This window comes from Euwallacea similis, chromosome 3, assembly GCF_039881205.1.
Source record: "Euwallacea similis isolate ESF13 chromosome 3, ESF131.1, whole genome shotgun sequence".
Taxonomy (NCBI): Eukaryota; Metazoa; Arthropoda; class Insecta; order Coleoptera; family Curculionidae; genus Euwallacea; species Euwallacea similis.
In genome coordinates this window covers 1,409,932-1,432,208 of record NC_089611.1, presented here as the reverse complement: position 1 = coordinate 1,432,208, position 22,277 = coordinate 1,409,932, and the positions used below count along the sequence as shown (strand labels likewise).

Here is a 22,277-nt window from a genome sequence, read left to right as displayed (position 1 = left end):
CTGAGAAATAAGGATACAGGGTTATTACGAAACACGCAGCGCAAATTTAAGGATATAATCATTAGGTTAAAATGAGGCGAGATGTCCGTTCAAACGTACGTCTAGAATTGCTTTTAGATGTATCAGGGATTTCAAGGGTGTGCCCGTGACGCCAGTCTATTGGAATTTTACACAGTAACAATTCTTCGTAAATTGTTCAAATCTCATAATTATTTCGAGTAGAGCATCAAAATTATAACTTTTCATGATATTCTTTCGTATCTCGTTTTATTTTTAATTTATTATATTTACTGTTCATTATATTTATTTAAAGTTTTTATTTTTTTAAGTTTAATTAACACTTTAAAAACCTACAAAGACTGTTTAAAATTATTAATAACAACAATCTTTTTCTAAATGACTGCCCAATTCTCTCGAAACCATCAAGGTTGTGTTTTAACACCTTGTACTTCAGAAATGAAGGGATTCAGGACATATGCTTTATAAGAACTTTTTCCTTATTTTGGACCAAAGAATATGCCTTTAAATTTGCACCATATCTTTAGGAAACACCCCGTGCAATCACATGTGAGATAATATAATAGTTCTGTTTCCAGAAACCATTGATCACTGATGTAAAACGGATTGGTAGTCTTAAGAAACTGGAAACTCCCACACGTATCCAGAACTAAACTGGACCACTCGAGAGGGTCTTAAAGCGATAGACTAATAGGAAGATTAAATTTCCTTCTGGATGCAGTATCAAGATATTTCCTTTTTTTAGTTTCATTCATTTTTATATACTTCGTGATGATTGCAAGGGAGAAAATCTCATATGAAGGGTTTCACTTAATAGATAATTTTCAACCGCAAAGAGTAAATATTCCCAACACTGTTCCTATCCCCATTAACTCAGAAATAAAAAAATTGATAATTATTTAACAAAAATATCTCAAATGTGTACAAATATTCCTCCTACACCTGTACCCACCTGAGATTCCAAAATTTAATTCTGCGAGTCCCCCACGGCCTATAGGAGGTTGCACGTCGTGCATTCGGCCCCCCGTGTCATATATTGCACTTGCACCCTCACCCTGGGGCGCCTTTATCCCTCCAGTGGGGCGCAGCGCCACAATGATTGATGGTGGCGTTCGAGGGAACTGCACCCCGGAATATAAATTGCACCCTTTCTGTCACAGGACCCAAGTTTGGTCGGCTTTTGGGGACCCGAAAGGGCGAAAATAGGCCGGAGAACTATATTCTCATTCCAGGCTCGACACCAAAAATGAAGTGCAAGTGAAATTTTGGTGATTTTATTACAACGTTTAGTCATGTCATACATATTAACACGACTCACAAGATCATTAAATGGGAGAGTGTGTAATAAATGATTGAGGTAGAGCTTAGTTTTAATAGAAATCTCCTGTGAGATCACCATTCGCGATCTTTTTTTTAATAGAAAGGTTGTTCATGATGTCTTCTGGTAAGTTTCTTTTTCTCGACTAGAGAATAACTTTCTCTTATCGATATTATGATCGCTACCTCTATATCGAAATCTTGACACAATGGTGAACGCAAATTGTATTAGAGCGTAATGTAATATATCGTCAAGATAATGGTTACATGATTCCAAATGATGAAACATAATTTTCAATTTAATTTAAAAGAAACACTCATATATATAGGATGATTTGTTGAAATGTAACATGCATATACTTGAACCCCAATTCAGGGTGTGTTGAAAACTTTAAACTAAATTAACTTTTTTAAGCCCAAAAGGGAATAATTTTCATTTCTTTTTGGTCTTATACAAGTTGTTCGGAGTGTTGTTTTCTTTTTGCAACATTATAGCACCCGAACTAGCCACCCATATACGAGCGTATAGTAGGCCCTTTACTGGCTTATTCGGTCTCCCGATTAGATCCCGGTGGAAACACAGAGACAATGCCGACCGGGGACTTTATAGGTATTCAAGATATATTGTCGAAATTAGAACCCCTGCAACGTGCAGGTTTTACTCTCATTTAGATGAGTTTATTACTCGCGCGAATGTTCGCTATCGGGCCCATTTTTCCCATGCAAATTTTCAATTGTCGGATGCTCGTTTTGGCCGTTTGATTTGTGGTTGAAGTCGCTTCAGGGGAGAATAAACAGATGGATGGTTTATGGTAGATTTTTATTTACGCATTGATTTGGGTATTATGAATGATTAAGTTATTGATGGTTTTGGATTGCAGCGCAGCTCTGTTTGAACTTTAGTTGGACTAGTTCGTGACTCTATGTCTGTCATTAGACTTAAACAATTATTAGTAATAACTCTTCCGTGGCGAGCGATGATGACGCAGAGAAGAGCACTGATAACAGATAGAAAGCTAGAAAATGCGGAAATTCTGGGAAGAATAAAAAATCATTCTGGATACGATGAAAAAGAACACAAAAATCATCAACGAAAGCCAAGGCCAAGAACACTTTCAATTTTCAATGATTTATTGCAGTCTAACAAATGTGACATAAAAGAAATGTCTTTTATGGACGATTTAGCTGCGCACAGCGGTTGGAAATTCTGAGCCTAGCGCCACGGTCTATCCGCACGCCATCTGATTGTCACTGCGGTGACATACATATGACGCGATTTATTCTCTGGAAAACACTAAAAACGTGCTTCGATTTTATGACAGCCCCAATGACCTATTCAGGTCCTTCAGTGTGGGCGGATATAAACGGAATTCATAAAATTAATAGTATCGATGTTAGTCCAAGCGCTAAGTAAGGCAAGGTTTCTCAAAATGTACCATGCCCTTATACATCCCATCTTAGCTGGTAGGATGGGTCATTGTGGATCTTCAGGATCGCAAAGTCGCAGCGTCTCTAGGGATCACTAGGAGGAAATCATGGTTAAGTGTGGAGGTCCATATACATATACATCTACTCCCACAGTTAAAAAGTTTACGGAACCAGGATGAGTTCGGAGCGCGATCAGGCATTTAGAGACGCCAATCAAGGACCGAGAGACCCAATAGAATCACTCTGGGTTGGGTCAATCATATTCCAACGGACCTGAACCGTACTTAGACATTAGTACGAGATGCATCTCCCATAGGCATGGCAAACGACAAAGGTAAAATGAATATAGTCAGCGGAATGTAGACGAGGCAAGAATATCTAATTCAACCAAGAGGACACGTCCAAACCCTTAGACCTCCCAGATTATTATGCCCTCCTAATACTCTCTTTTTTTAAAGAGGACAGGCTGTTATGCTGAGTGGGTTCACGTAGAGTAAAAAGAGTTTCTTTTAGGATCTAATCGGAGACCTGTGGCCCATCAGTTTACTACTATACTACTCCCACTCTTATTGCCATTACTAGTTCTAGAGCTTTTCACATGGACATTTTAGTAACCCAACCTTCCTTTAAGTCCGAGATCAGAAATGTTCGTCAATAACTCATCAACTTTCTTCGAAAAGGAGAGTAAAATCTTTCCTACATAGGGGGCTAGGGAAGTAACTTTCGCAGATTTAACTAATGATTAAGAACATCATTTGGAGCAAAAATATTCCTTGCAATAGGGGTCGTAAAGACAACCATTTTCTGCGGAAAACAAAAAACCATATTTTGAGAATTGGCAACATCGCATCGTGTTTATTTCATTTCGATATCTACCTAGGAAGACGCATAAACTACGTATGCATTTTAGCATGGGTTCTTTGGGTTTGATATGACCCTTTAAAGGGTCAGGTTTTATCAGTTATTGGGCATTAAGGAATAGCAAAAAATAAACTACTTTTTCTCGGTCAAGTTCAGTGCGGCGTTGCCGCTTAAGTTTATTTTTACCCCTTAAGTTATTAAGTTTTAAATTGCTTTTAGCAATGTTATTGTCGAATAATTTTAACTTTTTTTGTTAGGCGTCAAACAATCAACGTTTGTCAAGTACGTCTTTAACATTCTATTAAAATTTTAATAGACATTAATTTAACAGATAACTTCTTAAAGCTTTTCGGTTACCAAACGTATTATATATTTTTTTGTGAAACTATTAGGTTTTCGACTCCTGTTATGCGGAACTTTTTTGTTCAAAATGATGTTCTTAATCATTAATTAAATTTACAAAAACTATTTCCCTAACATCCTGTAAATGTGTTTACTTTGCTCAGCAGTGGCTAAGAGAGAGAGCTAGTTAGAGCGTTTCATTCTGTTTAACAAAATTACTGTTGGTGTAAAATGAACTACACTTTATGTGCCCATAATATCTAGATATTAAGAAAAATTCAGTTGAAAAGTAATAATTAATAATTAAGGTAAAGTGTTAAAAATATCTATTGTTATATTTATTGTCTACAATGTTTACAATGTTTTTTCTTCTATTTCTTTGATTACCTACACGGGTATAACACGTTACTGATATCATTTCGCTACAGTAACATCAATACGTGCCAGCTGATAGCTCTATATTGACCGCAGTCAGCCTCAATATATTTCATTAGTAGAGTTCTGTTTTGCCTCTGAACCTGTACCAGTAAGACTCGATTCTTTTATTTCAATAACTTTTGTTTCTCGTTAGCTTTATTCAACCTTTACTATTGGCCCAAAGATGGCGCATGCATTCATGCACAAAACATTGGATTTTCTTACTAACTAGAAGTAGCTTGAACCCCAAGACTCCTGATATATATTTATTATATATGTTGTGCATATCATTATATAAATTATAAGGCATAAGGAAAAAACAAATATTAATTTATTTCGAGATTTCAAGAATCGAGGTACAGGAGATACATTCCATGTTCGGTTCTGGTCTATTTCCTATAAGACGAACTATGGCGGTGTATAACTCAAGATCTAAATAAAAGATTTGTATTAATTTTTGCTGGAAATTTACATCTAAGGAGAAAGATTACTTGCAGCGGAAAGAGCCTTGCAATGCAAGTAATATAACACTCATTCAAGCTGTTTGGCATAAACGCACTGGTTGTGATATTCCTGAACATGACCTAGACATACACGTCACATTTCAAAAAAAAGTTGGTGATTGTTTTGATCAATTACATGTTGCCAGCCCTGCTTCCACCAACTGCCAACTGAAAATATGGCGGGCGATTTAAAACGTTGTCTCTATTTGGCTGCTTTACGAGCTAAAACTTTCTGTACTACTGATCGTTGTTCCATTATCGATTGACTATAGTATTAGCAACAGTAATTAGAACGCCTATTACATTATCTCATCATATGTAAAGGTGAAATTTCCCGAAATTTTCCACTTACAAAAGTGCACTCTTGGCCATTTTCCGTCGTTTTCGATCGCGAACATCAATCAAGCAACATACAGCTTTGTTTATCAAACCTCCTGGATATTCTTTTGTTTTCCCAGCCAATTTTCTGACGAGTTTTTCAGTGAAAAGGTGAATTTTTTGGCTATTTCCCGAAAAGGGTGAGTACTGTAATGGGATATTCAAAATAGGCGCATTTTTCGGAGTTTTTCTTCACTTCCGATTGTGTTTTTTTTGCCATTCCCCACCTACGTGACACGTGCGGATGCACTTCTATTTCCAGCCCATTTCGCATTCTCAAGAGCTATAAGCAAGCTGACGGAAAATTCGGTGTTTAGCCTCTCATTTGTGTCATTTACAGGTAATTTGCCATTATTTCTGGTTTTCTCATTAAAATTGTATCTCCTCCTAGCTAGGTAATAGCTTTTTATAGAATCCCTGAGCATTAGTAATAATAATATCTGTGAGTAATCTACACGAACTACTGAGAAATCAAGGCGGGGCACCATAATATATCCGTATATCGCGGCCACGTGTATTCGTCACATCCCTTTAGAATTATTTTAATTATCCAGTATGTATTAATTTAATCAGTTGACAGTAATTATAGTGGAGCAGAGTGCAAGTTTTCAGTAATAGTAAATACTAATTTTAATACTCTTCATACTCCAAGATATAGATACTGAATTTATTAAATTCTGGATTATTTTGTTCAGAAGAAGCTGGGTCCATTAGTGGTTAAGTGGAAGTGAAGAACTTTTCACAGTTTTAAACAAAATATATCTTTCTACATTTAATCCCTAACAAACATTGAAAATATTCATAAGATAATTTTCATGGAAACCTTGCCTTGACCCTGCTCATTTGGCAGTTGTTTTGTATCCATGGACACAGTATTCAAGTTGCAGTTATAACCTCACTTATAGATTTATAGCAGTGCCAGTAACATTACTTACCCAGAACCCCAAGGCAGTATGGGTCCTCATCTGATAAGTGAAAAAATTTAATTCTAACTGTCACTTTAAATCGAGACAAGTTTTTCCATTGATATCGAAATAACCACACCTTGTGAAATAGGCATTTTTCATTAATGGAATTGCAATATGTATGTCCTGGCCCTGATTCTATAGGAATATAGCTGAGAATAGAAATAAAATTTTTGCTGAAGTGGATTGATACAAAAACTTTATTAGACAAAAATTTAATTCTCATTCTCACATGTTTTTATAGAATCAAGTCCTTATCATTTTTGTGGTTCTGAAGATTCACAATAAAAGCAAGCCATTTTGTCTATTTCATGCTTCCAATGGACCCTTGGATGCACTACAATTTTCACAGTAATGTGTCATTTAGATGATAACTTGAAATAACATTATCAGGAGTTCAAAGAGTTCTGAAATGTATTAGTACATGATTACTTTTTCTCCTATAAATTGAGTTACTATAAGTACCCCTTTCAACTCTATAGGTACTAACAAGAATATTTTATCATTTGGGATCAAAATTAACAAGGATTTTTCACAAATAATACTTAATAAAAATATGCTCATATTGCATATTAGCCCCCATGTTTATCTAAATATAGTAAAATTAGTAGAACTTCTGAATTAAAAAAAAATCATTATTTAGAGCAGGATAAACTCAAGCATAAGATTAGCCTATAGGTTCATATCAGAGCATAGGCTAGTTCTGATCCTATGTGATACATAGCATTTCCTGCTTGCCATACATTTTCATCACAATTTAAAATCATATTCCTTTTGGGTGCTGATAGCACAAGTCTTTTCTTTGCACAAACATTTTTCACATGATTATAAAATAACAGGACTGCCAAAAAATTCCTGGCCAAGAGTGGGTTGGGTTCAACTTTTAAAGGCTGACGTTAAGGTTTGACTTATATTTTGTAATATCCTATTTAGAATGGTTCTGCTAATTTCAGTATATTTAGGTGAACATTGGGACTAATGTGCAGTATAACCTGTTTTCAGCAAATAAGTAAGCAAATTATTATCAAGTACTGTTTCATTGTTATGTAGACATACAAAGCATTGCAATTTCGCACCTTTAATCTATTGAAATGCAAGCGACATGTTCCTTCTTTAGGTTATCTATAGGGAAAACAAATAATTCAATTGAATGAAAACGGTTAAAGGCAAGGTCAGGACTTCCTATATCTTTCAAATCAACAACAAGAAATCCATCTAATTAAATGATAGTACGGAGTGCTTCCTTACAAAATAATATATTGTCCTTGAATAAATCCTCATTTACGCTAATTTAACAATTTAATCAATCCTGCATCTATACTAATTCCAAGATCTCAATGACACAACTTGCATTTGAATAATCTTCTATTGGTTTAGAGTCTTAAGGCACAAAGAATTTTTACTAATTTGAAATTTTCCAAAAACGTAAGAAATTACTATCAGAAATTCTGAGAATAATTGCGTTTTTGAGTTTATATAAAATTTTCCACTGTGGAAAGTGTTGCTCAACCCTACTCACATTAAAAGGATGTTGAACCAATGTTTCTAATTAATCATTAGTCACTGTTAACTATCTGTGGTCTGTGTAACTGATCAGTTTTTAAACGAATAATAATAACTCGTCTTTGTTAACGCGTAGCATTTTTAAATTGTATTTGTTAGCCAATTATTAACGTTTGTCAAATAACCAACTCTTATGTATCAGCTCTGTCAGCTCTTAATTATGTCGATCCCATTTTCATTTCAGATCTAATTCAAAATGGTACAACATGATATATCCAGTTCGAGTGATGAGAACTCGGGACCAAACTTTCCTGAGGTCCCTGCTAAAGGTATTCCCGTGGGAAAGTACCGCGTTGTGGGATGGTCAGTAGACACTACCGGTCGTCGCCTCATCGACGAAATTGTTCAATTGGCCGGCTACACTCCGGATTCCAAATTCTCCCAATATATCATGCCGTTCGCCGATCTGAACCCTTTCTACAGCCGCAAGCACAACATTAGGGTGTTCAACGCTTTGCGTTACCGAAGACTGAAGGACATGAGAACCGGCCAATTCCTTAAAACAAAAAGCGAAGTGTCCGCCCTCACAGACTTCATCCAGTGGTTAGAAACTGTCCGCGGTGACGCAGACGGCGTGGTGTTAACATTCCACGAGGTGCGCAAAGCCACCCCGGGAATGCTTTTAGAAGCGTTGCGCAGGAACAGTTTACTGGAACGCTTCGAGAAGGTTTGCAAAGGATTTGCGAACGGATACAGCGTAGCCAAAGCCAAGTGCCAGAGTAGTACAAAGACTTACAATTTGAGGATCATGGGCAAGCTCCTGTTGGGGAGGGAGAGCAATGACTATAGCAATGCAGTGGAGAGAGCCTCCGCTATTTACGACATTGTTGTCCATCTTGCTCAAGGAGAGAGGAAGAATATCGAGACAGACACTAGTAAAATTAGTACTGGGACTGAGCCAGATCTCATTGAATTGGTGTGTCCATACACCAACCCAATTTCAGCTGAAGAAGAGGAAATTGAATTGTTTAAGGTTAGTTGTTTTTCTTAATTTTCAAGTGTTTCAGCTAGTTTACTAAGAATATTTCAATTATAAAATTTATTGGACATGCAATTTACGACATTTTATCCAAAGAAAATTTGATCCCCTATTTTTTGTACTTAGTTCGTTATTTAAATGGTAAAGTATAGGAAGTTTTATAAAATTTAACAAACATCTCATTGATTATCAGAATTATCTTAGAGAATCTTCTAATGCTACTATTTTATTTTTTATAACTAACCAGTGTTTTTGACCTTCTGTGACCTTGATTACTAGACTAATTTTCATCGATTCAAACAATCAGTGTAGAGTAAGTACCAAATCTCATCTACGAGGTTCAAATTTGCGGTTTTATCGCTTAGTACCAGATGTCGTATTCAATGAAATTAATAAAAACACATATCAAATAAATTTGGAATGGTAAATAGGAATTCTAGTCGTAGTAGAAGTTATATTAAAACTATATATTCCAAACCCAATTTATACAATGTAATTTCCATAAATATAGTAAGTGAGACTATAAATAACTTCTAACATTTTGTAGTGTTTTTAAATCATAAAATATTTTCAGTTTGATATTGAAATCATAAGAGTTTCAGTTGTTGAGGATTCTCAATTTCCATTATTTTTTTTAGGTGTTACTTCAAAGACAGAACACATTCCGCCCAGTCTTTGGGGCACTGATGAAGGCCAGTCCGCCCGAAAGGCAACATGCTAGTCACTTGAGAAGACTTCTCGCCGAGAACAATATCAACTATGACAGATTGAAGGAGACTTTTGAAAGTGGTGGCAAAGAGGGACTTGACAGAATTTTAAAAGAAGAGGTAAATTCGACGGTATTGAAATATGATTCCTTTTTGAATGTAATAAAATAAGTTAAAATAGAATTGTTGAAATCATTGAAGACAATTTGGTCTTTCTTTTCAGATTGCCAATGCTATCGAAGCTGATCTAACCGAACTTCTAGAAATCCTCGATTGCTTCTTCGATCCCGACAAACAGCCCGTTAAGCCGAAAACCACCTGGGGTAGGTATAGAAACTACCGGGGCAGGCCAAAATCCTTCAGCAAGAACCGCAAAAATCGATTGAAGAAGGATTCCGAATCTAAGGACGAAAGTTCTGGAAAAACTGAGTCTAACACGGACACAACGGCAAGTTCGGGATCCGAAAACGTGGCGAGCACCGAAACTTCCCCGAGAAACGAGCCGCAACGCGTAGAAGTGCCTGCAATTGAGGTAGCCTAGAAATTTAGTGCCTTTATTGCGTAGTTGGAGGTTCATAATTTAATTTGACTAAGTGTTTTCGTCATTAATTTTGTGATTTTTTTCTTTTTGCAATGTTTTTTTTGGGTCGTTGAGAGAGATTTTTAATTTTTTTGTTAACAGAGGTGTACCTATTTAATAATAATATATTTTGTTGAGAGTTTAGATTTATTTTGTATTATTTGTTTTTGTGATAATAATAATGGGTGATTTATTTGTAAATTCAAATGATTTGATACTTGTTATTTTAGTTGATTATTACAAAGATTCAATAAAGGTTAACGTATAGTGAATAAATGATGGCGTTTTTTTCTTGATTTATTTTAAAATAGGAAAAACATGTAAAGATAATTTCAAGACAAAGTGGCAATGACTGGTCCGTAACTCCGGAGATCTCAGACATCTTGAAAGATCTAAAAACAGGCAAGGTGTCCCTTGTCTGAACGAAATATGACAAGAAATTCTTAAACACCGCACACAGTCCAATGGTTCGTCAAGGTTCTAATTACGGTGCCTGAATGAAATAGATAACCTTGGATTTTTTTAATTTGATCGTCGCCTATTCTATTATCGAATGCTGCTGCCCGGATTCTATTTGAATAAAGAGCGCGCACACAAACACACATTGTCAATACTCCCTAGAAGACGGTATGAGAACCACTACTAGAACCTGCAAAAGCTCTCCGACCTGTCTATTCTTGCAAATATAGTGCCTTCTCATCTTAAGAGAAAAAAGACGAGCCGTAGATATGTTCTGCCTGTCGTTCTTCGCTTTAAGTTTTTTACAAATAAAAAAACCACGCTCTACAACAATCAATTGAATATTTTATGACGTTATTGACTCCTGGTGATCTAACTGCGCACTAGGTGTGTACTTCCTGAACTTGACCCACGGCACTGGAAATGGAAGATTAGAAATTGGAAACACTGAGATAAGGAACACTTTGACAGATGTCACACTGACTTTTTATTGTTTTGATTTTTTTATTTGAAAATTATTTCTTTAGAATTAAATTATCATTTATAAATAGTTCGAAGTCCTCTGCTACCTTTGTATTTTTGTATCTGGTAGCTCCCTCCGGTGCAGTTTGGTTCAGTTTAGGTTAATTGAATTGTATTAATTGCTAATCGTCAAACTAAACCAAGGGTAAGTTATTTTCATTGCCTTTTACTCATTTAATTAAATATTAATTATTATTATAAACATTGTAACAGTAAAGGGCTTATTGACTGTACGAGAGCAGTGTAATAATGATTAATGATAAAAAAAAGAAAAATAAATTAGCTTTCACCAGTTTCAGTGTTGATCTTTCATACCTCATAGGTCTCAACATTTTTTAAATTTCTATTTGCAATATCAATGAAGATGAAATCTCCTTATGTACGGATATCATCAAACCTATAACAAATTACATACCATTTTTTATATTATTGTGTGATATACTATTATTCTGCTAGCCAATGATAAATCATTACAATCAAACAGTTTAAAATTAAACATCATATAACATATATGTTTTAACCAGGAATTGCTTCTACAGATTATTCTATGGTTCCTTATCTCCATAAACTTTGAAGTATTATTATGTTTACTTGTTATTAAGTATACAGTTTTAAATTTTTATAATAATTGCTGGCTTGACAGGCTGACATTCAAAGACCTGGTCAAAGTTCAAACCTCCTTTTCACTATCTACTTAAAATTATTTCAAACTCCATGAGGGTTTAGTTTTATCATTAATATAATAAGGTTGGATATAAGGGAAATCTAGCTTAGAATAACTTTATGTACAAATATAACAGATAGGTAAGTGTATTTAAAGAGCAATCAGTAATTTGTTAAAAATGGTCAACTGAGGTTAACTACGTATGTCTTAACCTACATAGTAATTCCTAATCATCAGTTTGTTTTACGATAATTTAACAAACAACCAGGTTTTAGATAAAACTTAGCAAATTTTTTTCACTGCATGACTATATGCATGCATTTGGCAATCTGGTATTAAGGACAGAAAATTATATGGGGTGGGTAAATTTTGAGGAAACACAGAGGAAAACGAACTGCTTTACCGCACGTTTATAGGAAAATAACTATTACACATAAACCTTCATTTTTTCAGAAAATTTTACTTTGCCTAAATTTACTAACAGTCCCCACTTACATTTCAGGACAAAATGGCGGAGCTAAGATTTGACGGTAGAGTTATTGTGGTAACTGGAGCTGGAGCTGGTTTAGGAAGATCATACGCCCATGAATTTGCTTCAAGAGGAGCTAAAGTGGTAGTTAACGACTTGGGAGGCACCAGACATGGAGATGGCAGTTCCTCAAGCGCTGCTGACATTGTCGTGGAAGAAATCAGACGAAGCGGTTTGTGTTATTTAATTTCTTCATTGCCAAAATTATTTTTGAGTCTAAATAGATCTAATAGTTATAAATCAGCATTTCTTAGTTTTATTATCTCAATTTAAATTTCCTCTGTAAACATAAATGTTGGGAATTAAGAGTTTTTATTTTTTCTGGGCTTTTTCTGGCTTTATACATGGAACTCGGTATATTATTTGGTTTATTAGGAGGCACTGCAGTAGCAGATTATAACTCGGTAGTCGACGGAGATAAAGTAATCAAAACCGCCCTCGATCATTTCGGACGTATCGACGTTGTGATCAACAACGCAGGTATTCTTCGAGACAAAAGCTTTTCTAGAGTTTCTGATCAGGATTGGGGTAGGTTTATGCCCATTCAATCGAAATATATTATAATTTTCTTTGTAACCTTTTAGACCTAATCCACCAAGTCCATTTAAAGGGCAGTTTTAAGACCGCCCAGGCCGCCTTTCCCTTCATGAAAAAACAGGGCTATGGACGTATTATAATGACTTCTTCAACTGCAGGCCTATTTGGTAAATATTAGAATTAGAAAGAATAAACAATGACCACATTGTAATTTTGTGCGCTTAAATAGGCAATTTTGGTCAAGCCAATTACTCGGCTGCAAAAATGGGGTTGGTTGGGTTGGCAAAGGCCATAGCTATAGAAGGCGCGAAAAATAATGTGTTCTGCAACGTAATAGTGCCTACTGCAGGTAGTAGATTAACTGAGGATATTTTCCCTCCTGAGATATTTCAACAGCTGAGGCCTGAATTTATTGCTCCTGTAGTGGTAAGTTGTCGTTTCAAAGAAAAAATCAGGAAATATAGCTATAATTTAGGCCTATCTGTGTCATGAATCCTGCAAGGAAAACGGGGCAATAGTAGGTGCTTCTGGAGGATGGGTCGGAAATTTTGCAATAGCAAGTGCCAAAGGAGCTCTTTTACGGTCCTCAATTGAAGACAAAGTGAGCGTTGAAAAGGTCAGGGATAACTGGGCCAAAATCACCGATATTTCAAATCCTGTATTCCAACAGTAAATATTCAAGTCTGCACATTTGAAAAGTAAATGAAGATAGTATGTTGTAGATCCATCCAAGAGGCTACAATGGACATAATGGAATTTTTGAACCAACTTAAGAGTGGCTCAAATAAAGACTGCCAAATTGCAACTGATTCTTTTCAGTTCAATAATAAAGATGTAATTTTGTATGCTTTGGGAGGTACTAAATGCATTCAAGCTTAGGTAAATAACAGCAACAAAGACGTTTGTGATTTTTAGTGGGGGCTTCTCTTGCTAAAGGCAGCGACGAACTTAAATATCTATATGAGAGTCACGAAGAATTTTCAGCTTTGCCATCCTTTTTCATCTTACCAGCTTTACAAGTTCTTTTAACTTCTGCCGAAATAAGTAAGGCCATTCCAGGAAAAGAAGTTAATTTAACTCAAATCTTGCATGGAGAGCAGTACTTAGAGGTATTTTTTGTTTGACAATATAAAATTTGGTATTTAATCAGTGAATTTCCTAAAGATTGTGAAAGAGATGCCTCTAGAAGGGCAGCTATTTCAGAAAGTTGAAATTGCGGAAGTTTTGGACAAAACCTCAGGTGCCAGCGTGGTGGTAAACGGTAAAATGTTCATTGATTTTTAAAAAAGAATTTTTATTTTTTAATTCCTGTATTTTCAGTTGACTCTTTTGATACAAACAACAACTTAATCGTTAGAAACCAAATTGTAGTTTTCGCAGTTGGTGCGGGAAATTTCGGGGGCCCTCGAAATGGCACTAAGCTTATTTCTTGCCAGAACAAACCGTCGCGAAAGCCAGATTTGTCTTTGACGCAAAAAACTAGTGCGGAGCAGGCTGCTTTGTATAGACTCAGTGGTAAGACTCAATGAATCATATCACGAATTTAACGAGCAATTTGTGATATTAAGAGATATTCAATCAATTTTGCAGGCGACTTAAATCCTCTTCATATCGATCCAAACATGGCTTTAATATCAGGATTCGATACTCCTATATTGCACGGCATGTGCACGCTAGGATTTTCACTTAGACTGATCTTGAGAGCTTATACTGGGCATGATGTATCCTTGTTTAAGTCCCTTAAAGTGAGCAATAACCGTTTTGTTAATATTTATGTATTTGTGCTAAATTGTAGTGGTAGTGACCAATACATTTAGCACTCTTCTGCTGACCTTTTTAAAAGCAATAACACCTTTAGGTCCGCTTTACAAAACCGGTAATTCCCGGTCAAACTCTGAGGGTGGACACCTGGAAAGAAGGCAACAGGATTCACTTTGAAACTGTAGTGGTCGAAACCAATCAAGTAGTCATCAGCGGTAAATATATTTCTTATCGTTAATAATAGAATCACTCAGGTACCGGCGAGTTTAGCTGCCGATGTAACTCTCGTTTTGTGGAAGCTAAATCGAAGCAATAGGAAGCCCTGTATTTCCTAGTTCAGAATTTCAGGTCCTCATTAAACTGCAATGCTATTTTAGCACCATGCGGATCATGGCCAATCAAGTTCGAATTTTCGAATAGCACTTGTGGTTGCTGTGCTACTTTTCACAGCTCCCTGGTACACGAGGACCGATAAATGATTTTGCCGATCAAATCAACGTGCGCGTCAGCGTCTTGCGCTCTCGGACTTCGTACAGGCTTATATTAACCCTGCAACCTTCACTTTAATTTACACTGTTGCCAGAAACGTTAAGAAATCATAGGGATCTAACGACAATCTGTTGTACAAATAAGAAATTCTGATGGTAAGTTAGATATTTCGTTAGTGGTCGGGTACCAGCGTTGGTGTGCAGTTTTGTTTCGGTTCAGGAGTAAGTTAGGAGTAATTTACCAGTAGAAACTATCGTAGAAGCGGCAACGTCCAATTCGCTGCAATTCCAATGTCAATACTCGACTTTTTATGGGTCAATGTTCATCTAGCCCTGTTGTTAACTACATTTAATTTTTTTTCTATCTATATCACGACAAATAATTGAGAATCTACTTCTCAAATTAAAATCAAAGACTACAATAATATCTCTACGTAGTCGCTTCGCATAGAAGATAAGTAATCTGCCTGCATTTACTCGGTGAAACAGACAGTTCTTGGGTGTTTTCTAGTGTAAATAGCGGAAACGGTCGTGCTTCTTTAAAGGTATTTTATTTGCTTGTAATAAAGAAAGTTTATAATGTATGTATGTACGACACAGATCTATGAGGATTCGGGGTAATAATACGTCCAGTGGAATGTTCCGCTTTATTGATTTTAGTCGCAATTTGACTTATTAATGAATCAGGTTATTTGGAACAGGCCTCGGTTGAGCGTTATCAATAGATTAAATTTGGGTAGTCGAATAAATTTGTTGCCCTGTGTTATTTTCCGTGTGAATGACGCAATCGTCGTAAGTAAAATAAATATGCTCTTATCTTTTATTAAATTTATACGACCGTTGAATATGGCCAGTCACGTAGGTATATATGTATATGTAGGTGCACACAGGGAGATCTAGGTTGACACGAGACTATTTAATACCACGTTTTCAGTCCAATTCCAATAGTAGATTGGTGGTTAAAAATGTGGTTCTCAAAAAAGCTCTCTAATAACTGGTTCCCGTGGTATTAAATTATCCTCTTACATTATTATAATTCCATGAGGAACACTGATACATTTATAAAGGGCGATTAGATGTCAGCTACAGCCTTGGCCAAAAGTATTTGCCACTTGTGTAAAACCTCAATAATTTTAAATTATTTTATATTTGAGATAAAAGGAAAACACCAGCTTATAAAAATAGGAATATTTATTAAAATAAAACATTAAACATTAACATTTAGTAAAAAAAAACCTTTAGCTTTAATAACAGCGGTGATTCTTTTGGGTAAACTCGACTCTAAACGTTGGCATTCTTGTGGAGCAATGTTATGTCACTCCTGAATCAAAACATGTTTTAGTGACCTTTTATGTAATAGAGTGTTCTCTAATTTTGGGCTTCAGAATCGACCAAAGATGTTCAATGGGGTTGATGTTCGGTGACTGAGGAGACCAATCTATGACCTCAACCCCATTATCTGAGAACCATTTCATTGTCGTTCGCGATTTATGACATGGCGAGTTGTCTTGCTGAAAACGAACGCCGTCCATGTTGCTATCACCAAACATTTGATTAAAATACGATTCTAGTGCCGTTTCCAGTACTTGGATATATTTTTTTGAATCTATTAGACCCTCACACACAACGATTTCGCCCACCCCGTATACCGACATACTACCCCACACCAATATACTTCCTCCTCCGTGTTTTATGGTTGCTACGATAGATTCTGGTTTGTATTCTTCGCTTACTCTGCGTCTAACAAAGGTTGCACCCGCGGTACCAAAAACCTTAAATTATTACAAAAATCATTGAATATTTAAAGGACGACGAACAGGAATTTTACTTGTTCCTCTATTATTGTAATGCATTTGAAATAAATTTAGAATTCATAAAATAAGTATACCTGGAAGTTACACTTGTCCGAATACACGATATTTGACCAATCTTCTTCAGCGAAATTTTTATGTTGACTACACCATTGCAACCGTTTTTTTTTAAATTATTTTGTGACAGCCACGGTTTCTTCCTTGCTTTGCAACCTTTGAGCCCGGCATGTGGAAGCTGTCTCCTGACTGTTTTTGCAGAAACTTTTTCCTCAATATTATATATAATAATTTTACAGCCAGCTCAGACGATGTGTCTTTCCGATTTTGTAAAGAAGTGCGTATCAACTGCCAATATTCTCTTAAGCTTGTAGTTCGTTTTCTCCCACTTCTTTTTAAAATCTTCATGACTTTGATTTTTTATAACGTTTTAATGTATATCTGATAATACTGTGAGGACACTTGACTGTTTTTGCGATATGTGTTTTATTCTTATCTTCCTCAAAAAGTAATTGAATGTTTATACGTTTTGCTAAATCTAATTTTCTCATTTTTGGCATTTTTGTAAAAAAATAAGAGTTTTCTTTAGAATAAACCACTGTAAGCTAATAATTATTAATCGATGTGCACACTAAGAGCAACCAAGTAAAATGAATACCTACAAGTAAAATTCAAGTTTGTTGCTGTAACCGTGTCACGACTTGTTCTCGCGTGTTTACGATGGGATGCTTTGTTTGCGTTATTCAGGTGATCGCGCCGATTAATAACAAAATAGAAAATAATCGCTTAGAGTAAAAAAATAATAAATTTCTAAGAATTGAGAGGGGTGGCAAACAGTTCTGGCCAAGACTGTATTTTGCGACATGATCGAGTCTCAAGAGAAAATAGCTAGACCAAAGTCCATTACGGCCTATCAGTTCGCATGAAAGTCGGGTCACCTTTTTATGATTTAAATCAGAACGCAGAGCAATACAATAGAACTTTTTACAATTTAATTGATGGCACTTGGTGGTAGCAGCGCGTTATTTTTATGGCATCTCAACCAGAAGTGGTATTTCCTTCACCCGTCTAATTTTATAATTCCGTAATGCAATACCGGCCTCTCATTGTCAGGGCGAACCATGGCGAATTACAATGGTAATTTGCACTAATGCAATTATCGCAATAATTTCCCTGGCCATCCTACCAACTAAGCCTCCTTACGCTCTCTCTTCCTCACAATCCCTAGAATTTGACCATATAAAATTAAATTTCATATTGATTTTATGTTATGTTTTATTTTCCTTTTAAATAAAAAAATTCCCCCTCAATGCAGCGTTAAAGTTCAGAGTCTCACATCAGGAGCTGCTGTAGGTAGCTAATGTTTGATGATGCTTAATGTTCATAATTAATTTAGACTGTCAGTAATTTTGTTCATATCATTAACTACCACGTTGTAAAACAGTATCCCAGTTCTTTAATTACTTTTGTCCACGCGTTGCGGGGATATGGTCGACATTAGGCTTCACACATTGCGACATTATAAAGCCATAGGGCTCTTGGGCTACTACAAAGGCCAGAACTAGCGTGAATGGGGCACGCACTAGGGAGATGTTCGGGTTTCGTAGCACAAATTCGCCATTTCTGTCTGAAGTCGGTAAAATATGCCGAATGAAGACAAATATCTCGCAATTTGCTGGCCATTTGAGATCCGCTGAATATCGCGCCTCTACGTTAGCCAAATGAGCATGACCTGCCTCAATGCACAATTTAACGTCTTCAGTGAGTTATGAAACAATACATTCTAACATAGCTGAATTCTGAAAAATCCTTACAAAGGGTGAAACAGTAGTCTTTGACACCAGGAAAAGCTGAAATTGACTTAGAACTACACAATGAACACCTTTTTTTGGTAGCATTAAGCACCCGAAAAGGCGACTCACGTTTCAGAAATGCCTAAGAAGTTTTTCCATCTTAATTCTATCATTATTCAAGTTTTTGTTTAATTTAAAACTTTCGCAACCCGGTTAACAGATGGGATCATTTTCAACAGTTTCCGTAACTTTCTCCCTGAAATATCTCCATGATCAAACGTTACATACTGTGTATATGTCCAACGTGCACGACAGGCAAGAGAGTTTTGGGGTGATTAACAGGGCAGTTTCTCTAGGTTCAAAATAGAAATTAAGAGTTCTCCGCAGTGAGGCATTTTATTATGTTTGTGTGTTTTTAGATGATTGATTAGTCTTTGTAACATCGTTTTGAGTGGGATATTATGTGATGAATAAATGCGCGTACAGGGTGATGCATAATTAATGGAGGAAAACTTAAGGGTGGATGCTCGGGTTCAAAATAAAAATTTTGTCAAATCTTAACAATGAAAGTCGTGAATTATTGAAATTTTTAATAATATTCCCAGCCAGTGTTGAGAAAACCCAAGTCCAAAATTTTCTGGTATTCAAAGGACAAAGATTCATAGACCACGAAGTAGTCGAATGTTTTTTCACATTCGAATGCTTGTTTTTATCGAAAAGCTTATTTGATTTCAGTCCAATAATACTCGAACAATACACAAAAGAACACAAGAGATTATTTGGAATGTAAAAAAATTCGGCTGGAATTCATTGTTGCTGGTTACCGCGACGCTGTTTTTTAGTCAAATGTTGAGCCATCACTCACAAGCAAAAAGTAAGAAAACAAAGTTTTTTTCCTTTAGTCGGTGTGTCGGTTGTTTTAAATCTATATATAGAATCTCTTATCTTTGCCTTACATAGCCAGGGACCCTTACCACGAAGTGTAATTACAGGTGCACATATCGTATAGTTAACAATAATAATAATCTAAATTTTCCTCCGTTAGCTATGAATCATCCGGCATTCGTATTTATTTGTAACCTGTTGTCGGTAGCCCAGGGCGGTCCTTAGTCAGTTTGGCGCACTGGGAGAAATTTTTAATTGCCGCCCCCATACTCTCAAGAAAAACCGCCAACACGGAAAATCTGTCGCCCTTCCTGATCTCCCGCCTAATCTCGGCCCCTCATGTGGCTGGTAGGGTGCTTATCTTTCTACCCTTCTTTGCCAATAATTCTAGTACCACTTGTTTGTTATAAACGTTTGAACCTTGCGGTCTAGTCTTATGGTCGATTTTTCGAAACTGACCTGACAGTTTACCAAACATTTTTAATTATCTGAAGTGATAGGTAATTTTTTTCTGAAAAACCTTTTTGGTTTTCTCGCTGTTGACTAGCACCGCATCTTAGCTCGATTATTTCGCCTATAATACGAATACATTTATTTCAGGTGCCTACGTAGACTTCAAGTCAATTAAAATGACTCCCTCAGCGAACAAATTAGCTGCCAGCGGTCTAAAGAGCGATGCCATTTTCGAGTACATTATCGAGCAAGTAAAAGCCGACCCTAACAAGGCCAAAAGCGTAGGGGGTATCTTTTTATATAAGGTTACCAAAGATGGAAAAGTGGTTAAACAATGGAGTAAGTAGTTTTCAGTTTTCCGTACCACAGAAAAAGCTTTTTTATGCTTACTTTGTTAACATTCACTGCCAGTTTCAACACTGGAGGGAAAAAAGGAATTTTAAATGTGAGATATTATATTTAGGTATAGATGTTGAAATCGTCTGGTTAATATTCCTTTTTTAAAAAGTGTGTGGACTTAAATATGGAATTGCACAGCATTAAAAATCAATGGCATAAGCGTTTGACGAGTTGTTTTAATTCACATTGGAACTAGACCAAGTTTATTCAAATAATATTAGAAATAACATGATTTTTACTACGGAAAATAACTTGAATGAAAAACAAATGTATACACAGTTTCCATACTTATATTGTGGGCTTAAACTAATTTGGGTTTGTTTAGCAATGGACCTTAAAAACGCCAAAGTGTACGAAGGCGAACCGGAATCAAAACCAAACACCACCCTTACAGTTTCCGATGAAGATATGCTTCTACTTTCTGAAGGAAAACTGCAACCTCAGCAGGCCTTTATGAAGGGTAAACTCAAGATCACCGGCAATATTATGATGGCCCAGAAATTAACTCCTTTGTTAAAGGCAAATTCCAAGTTATAAATCCAAGCAATTTTTTTTATTAAGTGGCTATTATTACATATAATTATTTGCGTTTTGGGAAATAGATGTATAATGTAAGTTGTTACTTGGTGATTTTTGTGCGTCTAATTTTGTTAAAGGTGTTTTTATTAAAAGATATTTTATTATATATTTTTGAGTTTTTTTTTTGGAGAGGTATTTAAATAATGTTAATAAGTAAAACATGTAAATTGTATTTAATTCAACAACATGGCTTATTACAAAATACAAAATTGAAATGGCTTAGGGCTACCTAAATGGAAGTACATGGATCACAGCTCTTTTTCAGGAAGGGGTTTCTTTGGTGGGCAAATATGAGACTCATCTATGCAGAATTTAGTTTCGATATTGTCTGCGTCGTTTTGGTAATATTTTATAATGTTCTCTTCAAATTCCTCTATTATAGTTTCACACTAAAAAGGGAAAAAATATCTTTTATGCTTGAAACTCAAGTTATTACTAAGGAGTTAGTGTTTATTAAGAGTTCACTGTGAAATTAAGATTTACATAAGAAATAAAATGATGAATAGATATGGAAATTTAGTCCTGTTAAGGAATAGCCTTTCGATAGATTTCCAAAATTGGGAAAATGGCAAAAATTTGGTATTTTTGTTTATTTCAGGATTTTTATTTATGGATTACTGATTAAATCCCTTTAATCATTAACCTTGTAATATCAGTTAATCTATCATCCAGGTCAAATTAAATATTTTTCTAAAACACTTACATAATATTTAAGACTTTTGTTTAAATCGTCGTCCTGAACAAACTCAATTTCCCCCATATAAGGGTTCATTTTCCCATCTGCATATACCATTTTCAGGATAGTGAGGGTTCCATTAGTTTTCCACAATCCCCTAACATAATCATCCATTTTTTTGCAAATTCCCTCCATGAGTTCAGACAGGAAGATCTCAGAATGAGCTGCTGATACTGACTTGGGAGCATCATAGTTCCCATGGGGATCTAAACGGTGCCCTCCAACTTTCACTGTTTGAGACCTGTCCACACTTTTAACTGCTTCTGTTAGTTCTTGGATACTGGCCTCACAAACTAAATTACATATTGAGGGAGTTATTTTAATAGAAAAAAATGATATTTAAGCTTACCTAAACATCGAACTTCCTTGTTGTCGAGTTTAACGTCGTGTACGACATCCTGGGCTAAGACATGACACAAAAGTACCAGGAAACTGAGTAATAATGTTTTGTATAACATGCTGATGTGTTATTTTAGTGCTTAACTAAAGAAAAATAAAAGAAAACTTAATTTTCCTGGGATTATATCTGTCCAAAAACCCAGCACAAACGTCATTTTAATGTTGACACGTATCTTTGTTTTGATTGGCTGGATTGGAATTCATCTG

The 22,277-nt window shown here is 35.7% G+C and overlaps 4 protein-coding genes across 7 annotated transcripts in view; 2 read left to right on the top strand and 2 right to left on the bottom strand.

Moving 5' to 3' along the window:
* Nup44A (nuclear pore complex protein Nup44A) overlaps positions 1-22,277 on the bottom strand; it is a 240,627-nt gene that overhangs the window by 162,720 nt on the left and 55,630 nt on the right. The gene's annotated exons all lie outside the window — the stretch shown is intronic.
* exu (exuperantia) lies at positions 5,178-10,331 on the top strand. 2 transcript variants are annotated; one of them, XM_066406281.1, is made up of 4 exons: positions 5,178-5,404; positions 7,977-8,765; positions 9,410-9,598; positions 9,702-10,331. In XM_066406281.1, exons 2-4 carry the CDS (start codon positions 7,989-7,991, stop codon positions 10,017-10,019), a joined length of 1,284 nt encoding a protein of 427 aa, XP_066262378.1. In that variant the 5' UTR covers positions 5,178-5,404; positions 7,977-7,988; the 3' UTR covers positions 10,020-10,331. The 2 variants fall into 2 exon arrangements, with proteins under 2 accessions (XP_066262378.1, XP_066262377.1); XM_066406280.1 differs by lacking the exon at positions 5,178-5,404 and adding an exon at positions 5,450-5,604.
* On the top strand, positions 11,164-21,041 carry LOC136419585 (peroxisomal multifunctional enzyme type 2-like). 3 transcript variants are annotated; one of them, XM_066406032.1, is made up of 14 exons: positions 11,164-11,184; positions 12,206-12,404; positions 12,608-12,760; positions 12,817-12,936; positions 12,999-13,195; positions 13,245-13,438; positions 13,492-13,625; positions 13,685-13,878; positions 13,934-14,030; positions 14,090-14,284; positions 14,360-14,514; positions 14,628-14,745; positions 20,105-20,296; positions 20,682-21,041. In XM_066406032.1, exons 2-14 carry the CDS (start codon positions 12,212-12,214, stop codon positions 20,891-20,893), a joined length of 2,154 nt encoding a protein of 717 aa, XP_066262129.1. In that variant the 5' UTR covers positions 11,164-11,184; positions 12,206-12,211; the 3' UTR covers positions 20,894-21,041. The 3 variants fall into 3 exon arrangements, with proteins under 3 accessions (XP_066262129.1, XP_066262130.1, XP_066262131.1); XM_066406033.1 differs by lacking the exons at positions 11,164-11,184; positions 12,206-12,404; positions 12,608-12,760; ... (7 more) ...; positions 14,360-14,514; positions 14,628-14,745 and adding an exon at positions 15,407-15,563; XM_066406034.1 differs by lacking the exons at positions 11,164-11,184; positions 12,206-12,404; positions 12,608-12,760; ... (7 more) ...; positions 14,360-14,514; positions 14,628-14,745 and adding an exon at positions 15,657-15,810.
* sel (canopy family protein seele) lies at positions 21,148-22,241 on the bottom strand. The gene is made up of 3 exons (XM_066406035.1): positions 22,021-22,241; positions 21,639-21,964; positions 21,148-21,324 (listed from the first exon to the last, which is right to left on the bottom strand). The coding sequence occupies exons 1-3, from the start codon at positions 22,127-22,129 to the stop codon at positions 21,184-21,186; spliced, it is 576 nt and encodes a 191-aa protein (XP_066262132.1). The 5' UTR covers positions 22,130-22,241; the 3' UTR covers positions 21,148-21,183.